Source organism: Dryas octopetala, chromosome 4 (genome assembly GCF_963921425.1).
Source record: "Dryas octopetala chromosome 4, drDryOcto1.1, whole genome shotgun sequence".
Classification (NCBI taxonomy): domain Eukaryota; kingdom Viridiplantae; phylum Streptophyta; class Magnoliopsida; order Rosales; family Rosaceae; genus Dryas; species Dryas octopetala.
Window position 1 is genome coordinate 21,314,571 of NC_141369.1, and position 17,915 is coordinate 21,332,485.

The 17,915-nt window shown below is 36.9% G+C and overlaps 4 protein-coding genes across 4 annotated transcripts; 3 read left to right on the forward strand and 1 right to left on the reverse strand.

The window, feature by feature from the left end:
- The first annotated feature begins 3,522 nt into the window (after nucleotides 1-3,522).
- LOC147288083 (palmitoyl-monogalactosyldiacylglycerol delta-7 desaturase, chloroplastic-like) lies at nucleotides 3,523-5,105 on the forward strand. The gene is made up of 5 exons (XM_086240978.1): nucleotides 3,523-3,810; nucleotides 3,967-4,107; nucleotides 4,411-4,554; nucleotides 4,635-4,741; nucleotides 4,871-5,105. The coding sequence occupies exons 1-5, from the start codon at nucleotides 3,523-3,525 to the stop codon at nucleotides 5,103-5,105; spliced, it is 915 nt and encodes a 304-aa protein (XP_086097104.1).
- A 1,695-nt stretch (nucleotides 5,106-6,800) lies between these two features.
- Nucleotides 6,801-8,544, forward strand: LOC147288084 (palmitoyl-monogalactosyldiacylglycerol delta-7 desaturase, chloroplastic-like). Its single transcript, XM_086239348.1, has 5 exons — nucleotides 6,801-7,128; nucleotides 7,212-7,352; nucleotides 7,457-7,600; nucleotides 7,825-7,931; nucleotides 8,059-8,544. Exons 1-5 carry the CDS (start codon nucleotides 6,847-6,849, stop codon nucleotides 8,336-8,338), a joined length of 954 nt encoding a protein of 317 aa, XP_086095474.1. The 5' UTR covers nucleotides 6,801-6,846; the 3' UTR covers nucleotides 8,339-8,544.
- Nucleotides 8,545-9,806: 1,262 nt separating this feature from the next.
- LOC147288085 (glucan endo-1,3-beta-glucosidase 12-like) lies at nucleotides 9,807-12,119 on the reverse strand. The gene is made up of 3 exons (XM_086239347.1): nucleotides 11,914-12,119; nucleotides 10,484-11,806; nucleotides 9,807-10,148 (listed from the first exon to the last, which is right to left on the reverse strand). The coding sequence occupies exons 1-3, from the start codon at nucleotides 11,999-12,001 to the stop codon at nucleotides 10,117-10,119; spliced, it is 1,443 nt and encodes a 480-aa protein (XP_086095473.1). The 5' UTR covers nucleotides 12,002-12,119; the 3' UTR covers nucleotides 9,807-10,116.
- A 3,423-nt stretch (nucleotides 12,120-15,542) lies between these two features.
- LOC147288086 (small ubiquitin-related modifier 1-like) lies at nucleotides 15,543-17,272 on the forward strand. Its single transcript, XM_086240007.1, has 3 exons — nucleotides 15,543-15,752; nucleotides 16,697-16,846; nucleotides 16,967-17,272. The coding sequence occupies exons 1-3, from the start codon at nucleotides 15,663-15,665 to the stop codon at nucleotides 17,033-17,035; spliced, it is 309 nt and encodes a 102-aa protein (XP_086096133.1). The 5' UTR covers nucleotides 15,543-15,662; the 3' UTR covers nucleotides 17,036-17,272.
- The last annotated feature ends 643 nt before the right edge of the window (nucleotides 17,273-17,915 follow it).

Consider the following 17,915-nt stretch of genomic DNA (forward strand, 5'->3'; position numbering starts at 1 on the left):
AAATGGGGTGGACCAAACGGTCCAAACAGCAAGAAATCAAAACCCGAAGTAATTCTATTCTTGCACAAAAACAAACACAACACCTTCAGTCTGTATTCAGAAGTCAAAACAAAATTTATGAATGCAGGGATGAAAATGGTACACCACAGAGTGAAGACAATGGATAATCAATCAAATCAAGCATATTCATTAATGCATATGTCAGATGTTTGATCATTGAGGAATGAAAATGGGGTTCGTTTCAATATATACCTCAGAATTAAGAGTGGGACAAAGTCGATCGATGGTAGGTTGAAGTTGAGTACTAAGATCCTAAGAATTAATTAAGACAAAATCAATCAATGGTAGCTAAGAGCCTCAGAATTAAGAGGAAGCTTGGTAGGTTGAAGTTGAGTACATTAATTAATGACATAGGCACTGGAAGAAAAGGCCCGCAATAATTCATGGCATGTGACTGTATGCAGAGTACAAGGCAATGGACCGGAAGGCAAGGATAATCTATTTGCATTCCACCCACCAAATCTAAGTCTTGCCCCCAAAAATGACTTGGGTGAAGGCCGTAGTTTTTACTATAAACACAATATTAAGAGGAAAAATATTAAATAAAATTATATAAAAATATAAGTATAGCTAGCAAGAAATACAATCACCCTCAACTCAAATCAGTTTGTGCTCATCCAAAGATAGAGGATCATGGACAACAAGTTGTTACCGAATTTATGGCATAAGCCGAATGCTAATAATACAGTTGCATCTGATAGCTTGGGCTTAAGCCGCATTTATGGCACAAGCTTGGTTCTGTTATGGGTTGTCGGTTGTTAACTTGTGATCAAGGTATTATATTACCTTTTTTTTTCCTGAAATCGAAACACATCTTTAACAATTTTTAGCGAAGATTTCTCCGAAATTTCAAAATTTTTTTCCAACTTCAGAAATTTATCGAAATTTTCTATTTTCTTCAACTTAAGAAATTCAACAAAAATAGCTCAAGACTCTAAATAATTTACTGAAAAATTCTACAAACTCGTATTGATAAGTACTAATTTCCTATGGCCTTAAAAGAGTCAAATTTATTTAAAAAAAATTATGAAAAATCCTACTATCATAATTTAATTCTAAAAAAAATAATCTCCAAATTCTTGAATTTCATTTCTAAAATTCATTTCCACACAACTAAGCTCTAGAACCACAACCATATGTCTAATTTAGTTAAAATAAACTTAAAGAAATTTCTAATTCTTTTAAACAAACCTTAGAACAAGTTTGAAAAATTTAAGTAACAAAATTACTATAAGCCAAAATTTAGGTTGTTACACTCAATGAAGATAAAGCTTGGCTGGCTAAGAGGCATGAGAAAAACTGAAGGAAAGATTAAAAAAAAAAAAAAAAGACTGAAGAGAGAGGCATGGGGAAAAAAAAGTAAAGAAAAAAAAAAGGGGGGGTTTGGGGCCCTTGGGCAATTGGAAAGGGAAAAAAAAAAGTTTGAGATTTCGTTTAGTTATTTTAAACCTTAAACTGTAATACATTTCATTATAAAAAGATAATTAAAAGTATCCTAAAGAGCCTAAAATCTAATATCCTAAAGAATATAGAGTATATAGGATTTAATGTATAAATTATAGAGCATAAAAAGTATTAGGGTATATAGAGTATTAGGGTTTAGATTTTAGTGTATAATTAAATTATTAGAAAATTAGGATTAAATACCAAATTTCAATAATTTTTTGGTATAACATGAAGACCATATAATTTTTCAATTGAACTACCAAATTTAAATGTAGTTTTTTAGATTAGGTCACAAATATGTTAGACCCTTTGATTTAAGCATTTTCCATTTGACATTTTTATCTTTTGACCCACATATGATGAGTGTTACTTAAAATTTATAAAGTTTTGACAAAATTGCCCTTGAGACTTTTATATTATCTTGAAAATTTGCTAATGTAGTCTCAACTTCAAATTTAGTTGTGACTGAACGACAGTCACATTTAAGTTGTGAGACAGTCAAAGTTAAGTTGTGACTTAATTAAATTTTTTTTAGAGAAATTATACTACAATATAGTATAAATAGAGGTCAAAACAATACTTTTACTCAAAATAATATATAGTATAGTGGTGTGAGTTGTCTCTTTTAATTTACCAAGATAGTCACAGTTAAGTTGTGACTGGATTGCTTTTTTCTTTTTTAATATAATATAGTATAAATTAATGTAATATTTGTGATGTAATATTATTTTTATTTTTTTATTGTAGTGGCATGTGGTGTAATATATGTAAATTCTAATACCTTTTACTTTATTAATTTGTTTGACCTTTCAACTAGTACCTAATCTAAAATACTATTTAATTTTGGTACCTAAACTAAAAAGTTATTGAAATTTAGTAGTTAAAATCAATGGATCTTTAAATTATACAGTATAAATAATATACTAATTTTATTTAACACTATTTGCTCCAGCGCACATTATATTCACCTTATATCACATGAAACCTACAATATAATTTAGTTTTTTCAAAGTTTTTTTTATCAATTTAGTAGATAATATGTTAAATAAATATATGGTAAAGTTTAATTAAAAATTTCTATCGTTTTCGTCTAATTTTTGTCGAAATTTAAAAATGTTCGAAATTTACTTGAAATTCGAAATTTAATTACTTGCTTGCGATCCAATTGAAAACGAAATTAAAAGAGAAAAAAATAACCAAACAAACAAATTAATGGCTCACCACATATTCTGGCTCCTCAGTCCTCTCCCTCAGCTATGCCCCATGCCCCTATCTGTATAAAAGCAGAATTCATAACACATTAATTACTATCGTGACCTACAGAGGGAACATTATTTATTTATCTTTTATTTTTGGCCAGGATAGAGGGAACATTATTAATTCTGCTAGAAAAGACATTATCAAGGTCACTCTAGTACTGTATCCAGTTGATATGGGTGCATAAATTCCAATAATATATAGTGGATTATAGTAAATTTTAGTGCGTCTTAAGTCGATGTGAGTGAAAAACATGGGCGTACATGGTAGAATTTTCTCATCATTAATTTAATTGTTATATGAATTTGTCACTATAGCCTAAATGAGGGTGTGAAATATGTCATTTCCTTTCTTAATTTGATGAGGTGAGATAAGTCATTTTCATGAATCATGAATTCATGATGAAATGAATGAATAGTTTTGTGATTTTATTGGAGCAAAGCTAGACTTCCGTTTTCCACTTCATCTCAAAGTTCATGCTTTTGTGAGTTGCAATATCGTTGAAGCCAAGACAATTTCCGTTTTCCAACAACTAACGTAACAAAGAATGAGTGGCAAACTGGCAACGGCCATACACATAAATACACCTTCCTCCATCATTTCATTTCCATGCAAATCTCAATACGTTGAGTTTAATTAGCCAAAAGTAGTCGCTAAAGATTATAATTAGCAACAAAAAGAAAAGTCAGTTGTCGCTAAAGATAGATTCAGAATAATTAATTAGTAACAGATCGAGTTGATTAGGCAAAGGCTGTAGCAATGCGAGATTGTGACCGTTGGTTGGTGCTGTGGCGGGTAGAGCTTTTGGGGAGGCAATGGAACTTCGTGGATATAGCCACTGTGGTTAGCTTTTTGTATTTACATTACCTCACACTTTTAGCGCCGTTTCACTTCACCTGGACTGCGTTTTGGGTGGCCACCGCACTCTATTTTGTGACGGGTATAGGTGTCACTCTTTCTTTCCATAGAAATCTTTCTCACCGAAGTTTCAAGCTTCCTAAATGGCTCGAATACTTTTTTGCCTATTGCGGCACTCTATCACTTCAGGTGTGTCTTTTTTTTTTTGGCCAGGCACTTTAGGTGTGTCAAATCTGCTGATTCTAGCAAAATAGATGTTGTGACATTTTATTTTTTATCTATCATATTATAAAAAATTATAAATGTCATACATTTAATATTACGATTGTGTTTTTTGTTTTGTAGAGAAGTGCAATTGAATGGGTGAGTGTACATAGAGACCACCACCGATTTGCCGACACATGGAAAGATCCTCATAGCCCCATTAAGGGACTCTGGTTTAGTCACATTGGTTGGACTCTTGATTACCGTACTCGGTTTGGAAGTGTATATGAAATTCTTTCTCTTTCTCTCATGACGCCCCATACTCAAGCTAAAGAAAAACTTGTCTCTCTCCGTTATAGGGAATGCATGTGACATCACAGACAAGAGAAAGAGAAAAAAAAAAAAAACTTGCATCTCTCTCTCGATCTCTCCTCTTTCTCTTTTTTTTTCTTTTGCATGTGATGTCACGTCCCCTATAACGGAGACATGCAAGTTTCTCTCCTCATGCTAACATTCCAAATTTCCAATAATGATTTTATTGAACTAATTCTAATTAATTAATTAAGTTTAAAATTTAATTTGCAGTATGATGCACGAATGAAGAACGTTGAAGATTTAAAAAACCAACCGTACTATGTATTTCTTCATTATACGTACGCACTTCACTCGATTGCTCTCGGAGTTATATTGTATGCTGCAGGAGGAATGCCCTTTTTGACTTGGGGAATGGTAAAATTACTCCTGCTGTTTTCTTTGTGAGTGAAAAGCTACTTCTATTTTTACAATTGGTCGACCTTTTGTTTTTGCAGGGTGTGAGGACTGTACTTTTTTTCCATGCTATTTTTGCAATAAATTCGATTTGCCACAAATGGGGATCGCAAGCATGGGACACTGGTGATATGTCTAGAAACAACTGGTATCATAGATTCTATGCACTCTAATTACTACATATATATATATATATATGTGTGTGTGTGTGTGCATGAAAAATATTTGAATTAATCGGTGTAGTAATGTGATGAATATATTTTGATAATTTAATTAGGTTGCTTGGATTGTTGGCACATGGAGAAGGTTGGCACAATAACCACCATGCTTTTGAGTACTCAGCTCGGCACGGTATAGAATGGTGGGAAATTGATGTTACTTGGTATGTTATAAGATTTCTTGAACTTGTTGGTTTGGCAACAGATGTGAAACGCCCAAGCGAATCCCAGAAGAAACGAAAAGCTTTACGCAACAAAACCAGCGAGGGAAAGCTTGAAACAAAAACCAGTTAACAAGTGAAAGCTAGCTAGCTAGCTTTTCCAATAAGAAAATAATGGAAGCTCGATCAAATTAATTAATTGGGCTATGAACATTTTCGCTATACATGTTTTTGAAGATATGTAGCTTTTTATGTTTTAGTTTCTCTTTGCTATCTGTTATATATGAAAAATATAGGGCACTAGATAGAGTTGAGAGTGACCCAGTTACTTGGTGGCAACAGAAATGGATAACATGCATGCTTGGATTCTGTTGTGGGCAGTGGGAATTAAGTGTTTGCCGTCCTGCCAACTATATATGATTAACCAATTAATCCATATTTATATAATCTTTTTGAGAGAACCAATTAACCAGCTTGGTGCATATCATATACATATAAATTTGAATTGCAGTCTCGATAGGGAGATGCCTTTAATTTGAGGTTGGGGCCATCAATTAATTAATCTCTATATATCAAAGCTTAATTACACATATATAACCTCGATCAGTACCCATTGATCTCAAATTCATTACTAGATGAGTACTATTCGATCTTAAGAAGCGTTATCGCCACTTATGGATAGGGACTAATCAACGGATGGAAGATATATATATATTCCCATGGCCAGCTGCTTACTTCAGATTCCTCAGTCCTGCAACTGTAAAATATATAATATATATTAAGTCTTGTTCTTTGAGATCAATGGGCAAAAGGAACCTGCATGCATGCCCTTTCCATGTTCCTACTAGCTAGTTAGCTAGTTCCCTAACTTCCCTTACAATAGGTATCTAATTAATTAGGATCCGTGAGAATGAGACCAACCCTTATCGTTCCATGGACGGTTTGTATACCTGTCAGCTTGATTGAATTTGCTTATAAGTTTAGTAATTTTTCAGTGCAACTATTATATTGACACGTAGTCTTACAACAATACACGTATATTTTTTAATTAATACTATATCCTAAAGTATAAACCAATGATCTATATATGTATTATAACACATGTGATATGTAGATTAACACTACATAACAGTATGACAGTACGTCAAATATAATTTTTTCTCATAAGTCGGTCAAATTTTGCCTATAGACTATAGTAGTCAATCATTTTCTGGGGGTTGAAGATCGAATTAGTTACCAATTAAGTTGACAAAGTAATAATGTCCTGTGAGTGTAGGTGGTGGCCCTATTAGCTAGTAATGTGTTATTAATTTTGCTTACTAGCTTCTAGGTAATTAACAAATCCAATGCCCGCTTCTGATCTTTGGTTTGCATAAATGCATGCAGATCAACATATGGATTATGGATATGGTGAGTAATATATCTTACCATTAATTAGTAAATTTGATGATCAATTTGTTTTCAGTGAATAATTAATATGACTGGTTTTGTTCATTTAAATCTCAACTGCCTTTGAACCTATAATTTATTTGTAACAAGTGAAATGCTAATTTAATAAATGAGAAAACTGGCAAGTCTTGGTGGTGGGGAAAGGGCTCAGGGGATATGCGTGTGGCTACGTCTATTTGTTCCCTTTTGGGGCCAGCTTAGTTTAATTAGGCCTTAGGCCTTAGGCTTTTCGACCTCTTCTTTCTCTCGTTAATTGGGTCTTTTCATTGGCAGTTGAGTAGTCCTTTTCTCCGGACAACTTGTCATTACTATATTCCAGGACTGGCTTTATAATGCATGAGCTTGTTCCTTCATTTCCATGCAAAAGTTGCTACATATATACAAAAGATCGAGCAACAAAACTAGTAGATAGTAATTTTGTTGCAATGGCAGATGATTGGGTGGTGAAGTGGAGGGTACAATTTCTGGGGAGGGAATGGAACTTCATCGATATAGGCTCTGTGGTTCTGGTTTTTGTTTTGCATTGCCTTGCAGTTTTAGCCCCATTTCATTTCACCTGGTCTGCATTTTGGGTTTCCATGGCACTCTATTTTGTCACTGGTGTTGGTGTCAATCTATCTTTCCATAGGAACCTCTCCCACCGGAGTTTTAAGCTTCCCAGATGGCTTGAATACTTTTTTGCTTATTGTGGGGTTCTCTCATTTCAGGTCTGTCACTGAAATTTCATCATATGGGCCAATTTTATTTTCGTAAAAAACGTACATAATTAAACTTCTTAATTTGTTTGCAGAGAAGTCCGCTTGAATGGGTGAGCATTCACAGAAGTCACCACCAATTTACCGATACATGGAAAGATCCTCATAGTCCTGTTAGAGGATTATGGTACAGTCACATTGGTTGGATCTTTGATTATCGTTCTCGGTTTGGAAGTGTACGTACACATGAAACTCGATCCGTACTCTCTTTCACATGGACGTACACCAACATATATTGAAGCAAACTTTAATGTTGATTTTGTTAAATGAAATTTTGCAGTATGATGCACGGTTAAAGAACGTTGGTGATTTAAAAAAGCAACCATATTATAGGTTTCTTCATTACACGTACCCCTTTCATGGCATTGCTCTTGGACTTCTACTGTATGTTGTAGGAGGACTACCCTTTCTAGTTTGGGGACTGGTAAATTTTAATTTCCTCTTATTAGTTACACGAAATTGAAGGCCTATCTTGTTAACATCCAACAAAGATTAATTTCTAGTGACTTTACTGTTAATCATGTCCAATTATTCTTCTACTACAAGATTCAATTAGTTGGTTACATATAAATTTCTCAAACAGTACGTCTAGCTACTTTTTCCCTTTTATTATAGCAATTAGTTGGTTTTTGTGTTTTTTGTTTGCAGGGTGTGAGGTCAGTAATTTTTCTCCATGCTACTCTAGGAATAAATTCGATTTGCCACACATGGGGAAAGAAAGTATGGGATACTGGTGATTTGTCTAGAAACAACTGGTATTGTAATTTCTATACACTCTAATATATATGTATATTTTCTAAGGATGTGTATGGATTGGTGAAAACAATTTCAAATATAAATGGATATACTAGTAAATGTGATGAATTTGATTGATTTAATTAGGTTGATTGGAGTGATGGCACATGGAGAAGGTTGGCACAATAATCACCATGCTTTTGAGCTCTCAGCTCGGCATGGTCTAGAATGGTGGGAAATTGATGTTACTTGGTATGTAATAAGATTTCTTGAACTTGTTGGTTTGGCAACAGACGTGAAACTTCCAACAGATGCTCAGAAGAAGCGAAAAGCTTTATGCAACCAAATCAGCAAAGGAAATAGTGAAACAAAAGTCACCAACGAAAAAGCTTTAGACAACGAAAAATTGGGAGCTCAAATTTATTAGGCTATGAACAAATTGTCTTTTAAGATAGATTGGTTTCTATGTGACTGTGTTTTTTTTTTTTTTTTTTATGAAATATGTCACTGTGTGTTTTAGTCAAATAATTTACAGAGATTCTATATGAATAAATTTATGAGGATAATAAGTTGTGAAGCTGTAATAATGTAAATTTGTATGCATCATTGGGTGAATAAAATAATGTTTATGTAGATTAATTTGTACGTATGAACAATTGATGTACTGTTATCCATAAAGCTCTCCCAAGTCTCAACTAACATTTCTCTCAGCCCAAGAGCTTAATTCTATGTCACTTGTTTCAACCAATCCAAGTTCTGGCATGTCTTGTAATTTTTCCAACAAGTTGATCACTATTTCAGCTAATTAATTTACCTCTCTCTTTGTATCTGTGTGAGTGTGAAAGAGATATGTTTACAGGGACATAAAGCTTCAATGGGAGAGAAAAGGGAAAAAAAAAATTAAGAAGGATCAGAAAGGCGATATGTCTAGAAACAACTGGTACTATAATTCCTATATATATGCACTAATTTTAGAATTTAAATGGGTATTAGTAAATTTGTAATGAATTTGATTGATTTAGGTTGATCTGTAAGATTCAGTATGAGTAAGTTATGAATTGTGAAGCTATAATAGTGTATAATGTTTATGTATATGTGTATGAACATTAATATTATACATTATGGTTGTGACATAATCTAAGATGTTTGTGCATATATGATGACACTATGTACATATCACCCTATGCATGTCGTTCTTCTCACTTTGAAAGAGAAAAAAAAAAAAGGCCAAAAAAAAAAAAGTGAAAAACAATCCATGATATCATCGTTGGATGCAATTGAGTGGGTGGTCCCAATGGCACATGGAAGAAACATAAGTTGAAAGAAAAATGGGTTCACTTTTGTGTCCTGTGAAAGACCTTCGTTTTTTAGGGAGTAAAATATAAAAATTGTGGGTACCTTTTCAGTAAGATGCATCCTACTGGCTGCGAATTTGTTGTTATATACGTGTAGGTAGATACACAGAAAGCTATGGTTTCACAGTCAAATCAATTATTATTGTTTGCTTATTTGGTTTTCACATGGTCACTTGTACACTAAAATACCAAGCCACTGATTTGGGAATTGCTCCATGCACATTGGTCCCACTAAAGTATTAAACCAATATGTATAATAAACAGAGTTGGTGGCTTACATTTGACAAGCTGCTTGTTTTAGGTTTTTTAACTCTTAAATTTTACATTATACATTTATAACTAAAAACAAATCCAATTTGTTGTTTGTCCTTTTTTTTTTTTATGTCAGAATTTTGCAGTTTGTCATGTGAAATCCTGCACACATAACTTGGCTGTTGGCACAACCCCATGACAGGTCCCATTCTCCACAACTCAATTTATGTCGGCAATATGATAACATCATGCTAATCTAGATTGAAGGATCCAAAGTCATTCACAACGTTAACAAAAATGATAGATTCCATTCCCTTAAAGTATTAATTAAAAATCACAAAATACAACTATGTAACAAAAAAACTGGAAAACTAATAGGATATTGGAACGTATATAATTAAATATGAACATAATAGTTAAGTTTAAAGGTCTAAAAACACCGAGTACCAACCTAAACTAGCTGCTCAAAAATACGTACATAAAAAGTACCCCCAAAAGAATTTAAAACCAATAAACCCACTACAGAAATTAGGCTACACTTGCCACAAAAAAGGTTAAACAAAACCCTCATCGCTTCTTCTACTTTCTTCTTCAGTCTTCAGTTAGTGGGGAGCTCACATTTCCCAAACTCTGCAAAAACAAAGACCAACTTTATTTTAGTAAAAAGAATACCAATTAAAGGCTTAAAGCACAATCAATGCTCTTTAATTACCCTTGGTAACATCAATGTAAACAGTAAAAGACAAATCAATGTAAGACATGGTCACGTGACCACCACGCGGTTTTATTTGACCTCGGGTGCGGTGCACCACTTTCCCAACAGTTTGCGGACCAGAGTCAAGCCTTCACACTGGCTCGAGTACGTCTATCAAGCGCATTTTACCAAAACAATATACTAAATCTCTATCATACGACGCTATTTAATAATTAAAAAAATGAGAGAGAGGGATTCATAGAATACGTACTGGGTAGTTGAGAGACTACATAGGCCGCTCCGCCAAAATAACACGTGCCTGCCCCACGCGCCTTCTTCTGGTAATAACTGTTGAACGCGAACGAGGCGTGGGCCTCAAGCGTGTCGGGATCGTAACACGTGGCACCCGGCTGAATCTGATTGCAGTCAGCTCCTCCTTCACCGCAAGCGAAATCTAGACCAGCCTGCAGCTTCTCCTTCCCCGCTTGACCATTCGCCACACACCACGTGTTCCCCGTCAGACTCTTCGACACGTCACCACCCCCGGTGACCGGTGCCGTCACATGCTGGTTACCACTCACTGGCGAACGACGGTCGTGATAATTTTTCAAGCCTTGGACGGTAAACGGGATGTCGTAAACTTTCTTTTCGTTGGGGAAGAAGAGGCCGTAGTTTCTCTCCGACGTGGGCCCGTTTTTCTTGTCCTCGTTGAAAAGCGCGAAGAGATAGACGGTCATCTCCGCTTTGGGCCTCAAGGGGGTCCCACCTCCGGTTAAAATCCGACGGACCAGGTTCCCATTGTAAGCAGCTGCGTTCTCTACGCTGGCACCAATTTCGATGTCGTCTCCCTTTGAGGGCCAACCCGTTTCGGAAACGACCATGTTAATGTCGTCGTATTTCAAAGCCGACATGGCGGCGAAAACGGCGTCGATCTGGGCGTCGAAGAGGCTGAAGTAGCGTAGGCCGTTGCCGGGGTCGACCACGCCGGGGTTTTCGCGGAACAGAGCGTAGTCCAAGGAGATGACGTCGGAGTTGGACTCGTAAGCGAAGTAGGGGTAGGCGTTGACCATGAGGTAGGACCCGGTTTGACGGAGGAAGTCCAGCATGGGTTTGAAAACGGACTCGACGAGTTCGGGTCGGAAGGACCCGGCGGAGGACGGGTACGAGTTCTGGAGGGCGCTGAGGGCAATGGGAGAGGAGACTTTGATGGCGGAGTGGATGTTGAACTTGACGAGGGCGTTGTGGATGTTCTTCATGGCGGGGATGAGGAACTTGGTGGTGCTGTGGGTGTCGACGAAGACCTCGTTGCCGACGGCAATGGCTTCGATTTGGGTGTTGGGGTGGTAAGCGACGACGTTTCGCTGAACCCAGAGGGTGGCGAAGGACTGAGATTTTGCTGCTTGGGAAAGAAGCTCGTTGGGTAGATCTACGGTGACTTTGATTCCGGTTCCGGATAGGGCTCTGAGAACAGCCGGGTCGGAGTCGAAGACCTTGACCCGCTCGAAGCCCTGAGATTTGAGGAGCTGCGCCACTTTATATGCTGACGGGAGGTCGTCGGCGATTCGGCCGTAGTTGACTCCGACTGAACCCGCATCTGCAAATGTAGCACAGAAACATGAAAAATATATCAGAAACTAAGATAAATGAAGACAATGTGAAAGCGAGAAAGCATAGGAAAATGGTTTGAGCTTGAGATTTTACCTGCATGAGATGAGAAGATGGAAAGCAGGAGCAAGAGTGAGAAGGAGAGGGTGAGGTGGCGTTCCATGCTCTCAGTGAAGCAGAGCATGAGGGTGAGGTTCTCGGTGTTCTGGGTTTTAGGGGAAGTGGGGGAAAGTGAGTGAGTGAGTGAAGCCGAGGGTGGTTTTATGGATCAGAGTGAAGAGAAAGAGAGAGAAAAGGGAATAACGTGGGGATCGAGATGGCGGGACCCACGTGTACGACAACGACAATAGCGAAGGCCCATAACGGACCAGTCGACCACCTTCTCCTCTCCCGTCTCCAGTCCTTCACTTGGGCTTATGGCCCACGTGGGCCCACTCCTCACGTCCCCCCACAAACTCGACCGTTTTAAGCTTCACCGAACATGGGATAATTCTGTATAATAAATTAATAATACTAAATAAGTAATTAATACTCCTAGGGCTCATCAAATTTTGAGAGATTGAGTGTTGGCATGTATTTGCTTTGCTTCCACTTGTGGTACTGTATGTATCAATTTGCTGGAAGCCTGGAACAGAAGAAATGTATGTAAATGTTCATAGGATGCCATGGGGTCCATTAAACAATGTTTGGTGAATCTGGTCATGATGTTCCCTTCATTTTTTCTTTATTTAATCAACTATTTTTAGACCGTTGGCTGCTACAAGAAATGGGACTGCTTAATTTTTAGACCGTTGGCTGCTACAAGAAATGGGACTGCTTAATTTTGGGAAAGAATCCCAATAATGCAATATCATCTAATGTGTGTGGTAGACTGTACAAAAAAAAGAACTAGTAGTACATCACCATTGATTGTCGACGTACTATGTATAAATAGTTAATATATGACATCACTAGCAACACCAACTTAAGTGAAATGAGAATAATAACCTAAAACAATAGCCATAGTTGTTTATGCAAATCATCCAAACAAACAAGTATATTATGTATATATGACTAATTTCACCCACTAGCTATTGATTTAATAGCATTTCCTTTTATAATGTTGGAGATATTAAAATTCGATTATTTCATGTCAATTCAATTATTGACATAAGGTTAATAAAATTTGAATTGAATTGATATTGACCATCAACCATTAACCATTGCACATGTTCTTAATTATGAAATCTCAAATTATTTTTTGACATTCCATTTTCAAGACAACGTTGAATAATTAGATGAACAAATTGAACCATTCTCTAATTAACTTTAGTTTGGTTACATTGTGAATTATTGAAATCGTCCACCGATCATTAGCCTAGCTCATATTCTCACTTACCTTCTAGGTGAAACCGTTGACCTATACTTTCGAGCATGGCCCATGAATGAAAATCTATACCAGCAATTTTAATTAAGTAAATATCTCTCCCATCTTAGAACGTGTAAAGATCTTTCCCTTTCTTGCTTTTATTGTATAAAGAAGAATGAATTATCTTCCCTTTTGCCCTCATTATCCATTAAATCCTATGAGCTCTTACTCAAAAGCCAACTTATGCATATCAAAAAGAAGAAAAGCACAATAACCAACCTACAAGTTCGGCCTTTTTTGATATGTCCAAGAGAGAGCCCATACAAATTTAACATATATCAGTATCAATATTATAAGAGTACTGCTATTTACACTTTTTTTTTTTTTGCACACATTTTTCTCTATTTTTCTGCTAACACACCTTTTATCCTTTTTTAAAATTTGATATTTCTTTTTACACACTCCTTTCATTACCAAAATATTTCTCTTCTAAAACACACCCACCCCACCTCTCTCTCATCCCTCCCTTTCTCTCTTTGGCTTTTCAAGCCAGCGATACCCTTACACAGAAAAACAAACAAACAAACAAATTTAACACCCACACGGCCACACCCACATCCACATGCACGCAGCCGCGTATGTCACCAAATTCGCCATTAGCGAACCTCCTCCTCCCTCTCCATCTCTTTTTTTCTTTATCTTCCTTCTCTTTATGTTTCTCTTTCCTCGTACTTTCTTTCTCACTCACCTAGCCCCATGTCCGGATAGAAAAGGAGGTCGGCGAAGTCAATAGAAGCTTCTAATCTGGAGGCTGGTGGTAGGTCGGGTTTGGCAGGGGCGGTGGGTCGCGGGGGGAGGGGAAGAAGGAGGGGGTGGCGGGGGGAGGAAGAAGGAGGGGTAGGTCAGGCTAGCTAGGTTGGTGGGTTTGGGAGGGCGCAAGTGAAGGGGAATGAGGGGGAGGAAGGAGGAGGGGGTCGATGGGGTGTGTTTGCAGAGAAAGACATAAAGGGAGAGAGGAGAGAAAGAGAAAGGGGTATGTGTTTTTTCACTGAGAGCTGTTATTTGCACACATTTTTTCTCTTTTTTCTCCTATACACCACACACTTACCTCAAATTCAAAACCTCTCAACACACACCCAACCCATTACCAAAATACCCCAATTTCATTACACACCTCATCTTTCTCTGTCAACACACACCCACACACCTCTCCAACCTTCTCATCTGTCTCTCACCCCATCTTTCTCTTTCTACTCTCCCTCTTTCCCTCTCTCATTTTCTCTGTCAACATACACCCACACACCGTGACACCCCCCAACCTTCTCCCTTTCTTTCTCTGTCTCCTCTTCTCTGTATGAAGCGCATCACCACCACGCAACACCACCTTGCACCACGCAACACCACCCCGCACCACTTTCTTTTCCCTTTCTCTCTCTCCTTTTTTCTGCATAGCGCGCAGCACCACCCCGCACCTCTCTCTCTCTTCTCTTCTCTGAATGGCGCACTTCCACCACCAACCTAAGTAGACAACAACAAAAAATTTGGTGCAAGCGGTTCGGTGGACCAGTGCCGAACCCATCGGTTGTGTTCGGTAGGTACCCGCTGACAAAGCTGGTGTATTCGGCAGGTACATGTGAAACCGACGAGTTTGGCAGTAGTCTACCGAACCACCTGTGCCCAATTTTGTTTGGCTATCTGCTTGGGCGAGAGAGAGAGAGAGAGAGAGAGAGAGAGAGAGAGAGAGAGAGAGAGAGAGAGAGAGAGAGAGAGAGAAGAAGGTGGTGGTGGTGGTTGTTTTGGCTCGGGTAGGGGGAAGAAGAAGAAGAAAAAAAAAGGGAATAGGGGGTGTGAACGTAAGAAAAAAGAGAAAGAGAGAGAGATAGAAAGAAGGAAGGGCTGTTTGGTCTTTTTTTTGGGTTTATTTTTTTTAATAGGGATGTACAAAAAGAAAAAAATTGGAGTGGAAATAGCAGCTCTCTTTTCACTTTGATTTTTTTTTTATTTTTTTAAAAGAAGTGTTCAAAAAGAAAAAAAAAAGTGCAAATAGCAACACTCTATTATAAACTGTAGCAACAGCAAAGGCCGAAGGGAATATGAGAAGGACTTGTTGTTTGTTTGTTTCTCGAAAATTGATGACAGAATTAAAAATATGGGCCGGTCAAATGTTGTCATCTACTAGACCTCGACCCAAAAGTTTATTGGGGTCAGATGAATCTTAAAAGCTCTATTGGGCCATCTAATGGGCCGAGTGAGTTAATAACCTTGGCATTTGAGTCATCTACGGACTTGTGTATCCCATCACAGACCAATCATATTTATACACGTATCCCCCCGCTATTGTACTCAAGTACTCCAAGAACCTTCAGCGCTAGTGGCGTAGACTGTAGTTGTACTTGTACCACCAAAGAAAAGCAACACCAAGGACAAAGAGGAGAGAAAACCCTAATTTTCTTTCAGAGAGATAGACTAAGCGAAGAAGAAGAAGGTGAAGGAGAAGATGTCTGGGGTTGCAGCGAATCAGCAGCAAGAGGAGGACAAGAAGCCCAATGATCAGTCGGCCCACATCAACCTCAAAGTGAAAGGCCAGGTCTTTTTCTTTCCCGTTTCACAATAAACACATCTGTATTCTTTAGGGTATTTGTTTTGTGGTTCTTTTTCGGATTCTGATTTTTGCTTGTTATGGGTTCTGAAAGGTTGTTTTTTTGTTTGGGTAAGCGTGTTCATAAATTTTTGGCTTCTGAGAGAACGGAGGTCAATTGTCGTTGCATAGTGTTTTAGGATTTTTGCAAATACTTTTCTTTTGTGTGGTTTTGTTTTTCCTGATATTATGCTATGATTCACTGTATTACTGTTTGTTTTCTCTGAAAGAAAGATAACTGCGTAACATAGTTGCTGTTTGTTCATTGGGTTCATCTATCATCAGGGCTAGTTGCTAACTTGTCTCTGGGTTAGATTGATATTCTGATTCTCTGGGGTCTGTTGTCATTAATAGCTGGAATTTTGGGGGTCTGTTCCATTGAAGGGTTAAACATCTGTCTCCTTCGAAAAACTTTGCTGTTTTATTGTTATATTTGTGGTCTGGTCTACCATCCGTTGTCGTTGTTGCCGTATGGTTGTTAATATTTTTTGTTGTTTTTTCCCCATTATGATGGTTTTGTTTCCTAAAGGTATTTGAATATGTGTGCACTATTTTTGTCATGGTAATGGGTGATGTGTTTGGTGTATTGGAAATCTATCATATGAATTTAGTTTCTGCTCTAATTTTTTTACTTGATTAACGGTTTAGTTTTATGGATTTCTTACAACTTTTTTGAGGAATCGTTTTTTTGTTCCATTCAATCCCCATTGTCGTTATGGAGTTAGAGACTTCCTTCTCGGTCATTCCATAATTATGGAATCATAATCTGCAATTTTATTCGTTCCATTTTCTATGCTCATTCTCTCTCCCCCTCTCCCCCAATTAATTCATGTTAGGATTGTTGTAATCCTCTAAGACAAAGTTTTTTATCATAATTTTGTATCTTATTGCAGGATGGGAATGAAGTATTTTTCAGGATCAAAAGAAGCACTCAGCTGAAGAAGCTTATGAATGCATATTGTGATCGGCAATCTGTGGACCTCAATGCAATTGCCTTCTTGTTTGATGGCCGTCGCCTGCGAGCAGAGCAGACCCCTGACGAGGTCCCTTCTCCTTCTCATTCTCTTTCTCCCAGGCACACACAAATTCGCCTCTTACAAACACATGAATGCACTTAATTTCTGCATACATTGATAATTGTTTGTATTGTTTCCTTGCTGCAGCTAGAAATGGAGGATGGTGATGAGATTGATGCAATGTTGCACCAAACTGGAGGAGCAGTACAAATTTGATAATATATCCTCTTATGAAAGGAAGTTGCTATTATTATATAGACCAACTGTGTTCTATGGATCTAGGTTATGAAGCACTAGGTTTTAGCTTTGTCTAGGATCTCTTTAACTACATCTCTTTTGAATAGGTTGCTCATTCCCAAAGATCTTTGTTAAAAATTGAAATTGTTGTGGGATTGTGAATCTAAAGTATTTTGTTATGGTTTCAAACTCTATCACGCTCTGCATTCTGGTTTTTATGGGTTTTGTTCAGTTTACCATTCCTGGTTCATTGAACCTCCTTTGGAAGAGTTGCAAAATTCAATCCACGTCGAATTTCATATGATTAATTGGATGTGGATAGTTGTTATACAATTCAGTTATGATATGAATTCTATATTCCTTAACAAATCAAGTGTGGATCAAAGTCCATCTAAATTTGTAGTAATCCGATTTGATATATAATTCATTACGTACCCTTAAATGTATAAATTTTTTCAATTACTTTATAGATGTGGATGTGGCGATTGCCATGGTTCTCACTCTATAGATACGCTCGTGGCCTAGACATTGCTCTCAATTACTGTTCTTGAGTTTTTGCACTTTATAATTAAAGTTTTCTTAAAAATGAGGTGGGATGAACAGAAAGGAATAATAATAGAAACAAGTCAACTTTTATATTAAGAGCAATTAAGAATTTAAGATTACAAATTACGCTTTTTTATCAAATTTTAATTACTCTAGAATTACTTAATAGTTAATATAGATATGGTATTAATTTAAGATCTTAAATACACTTAATTTTTAGCTAGATAAATTTAAAATTGAAAACATAAAGTAGATGCAAATAAATTGAAAGATGAATTATCACATGTAAATCTCTTAATAAACCCCAATTTTA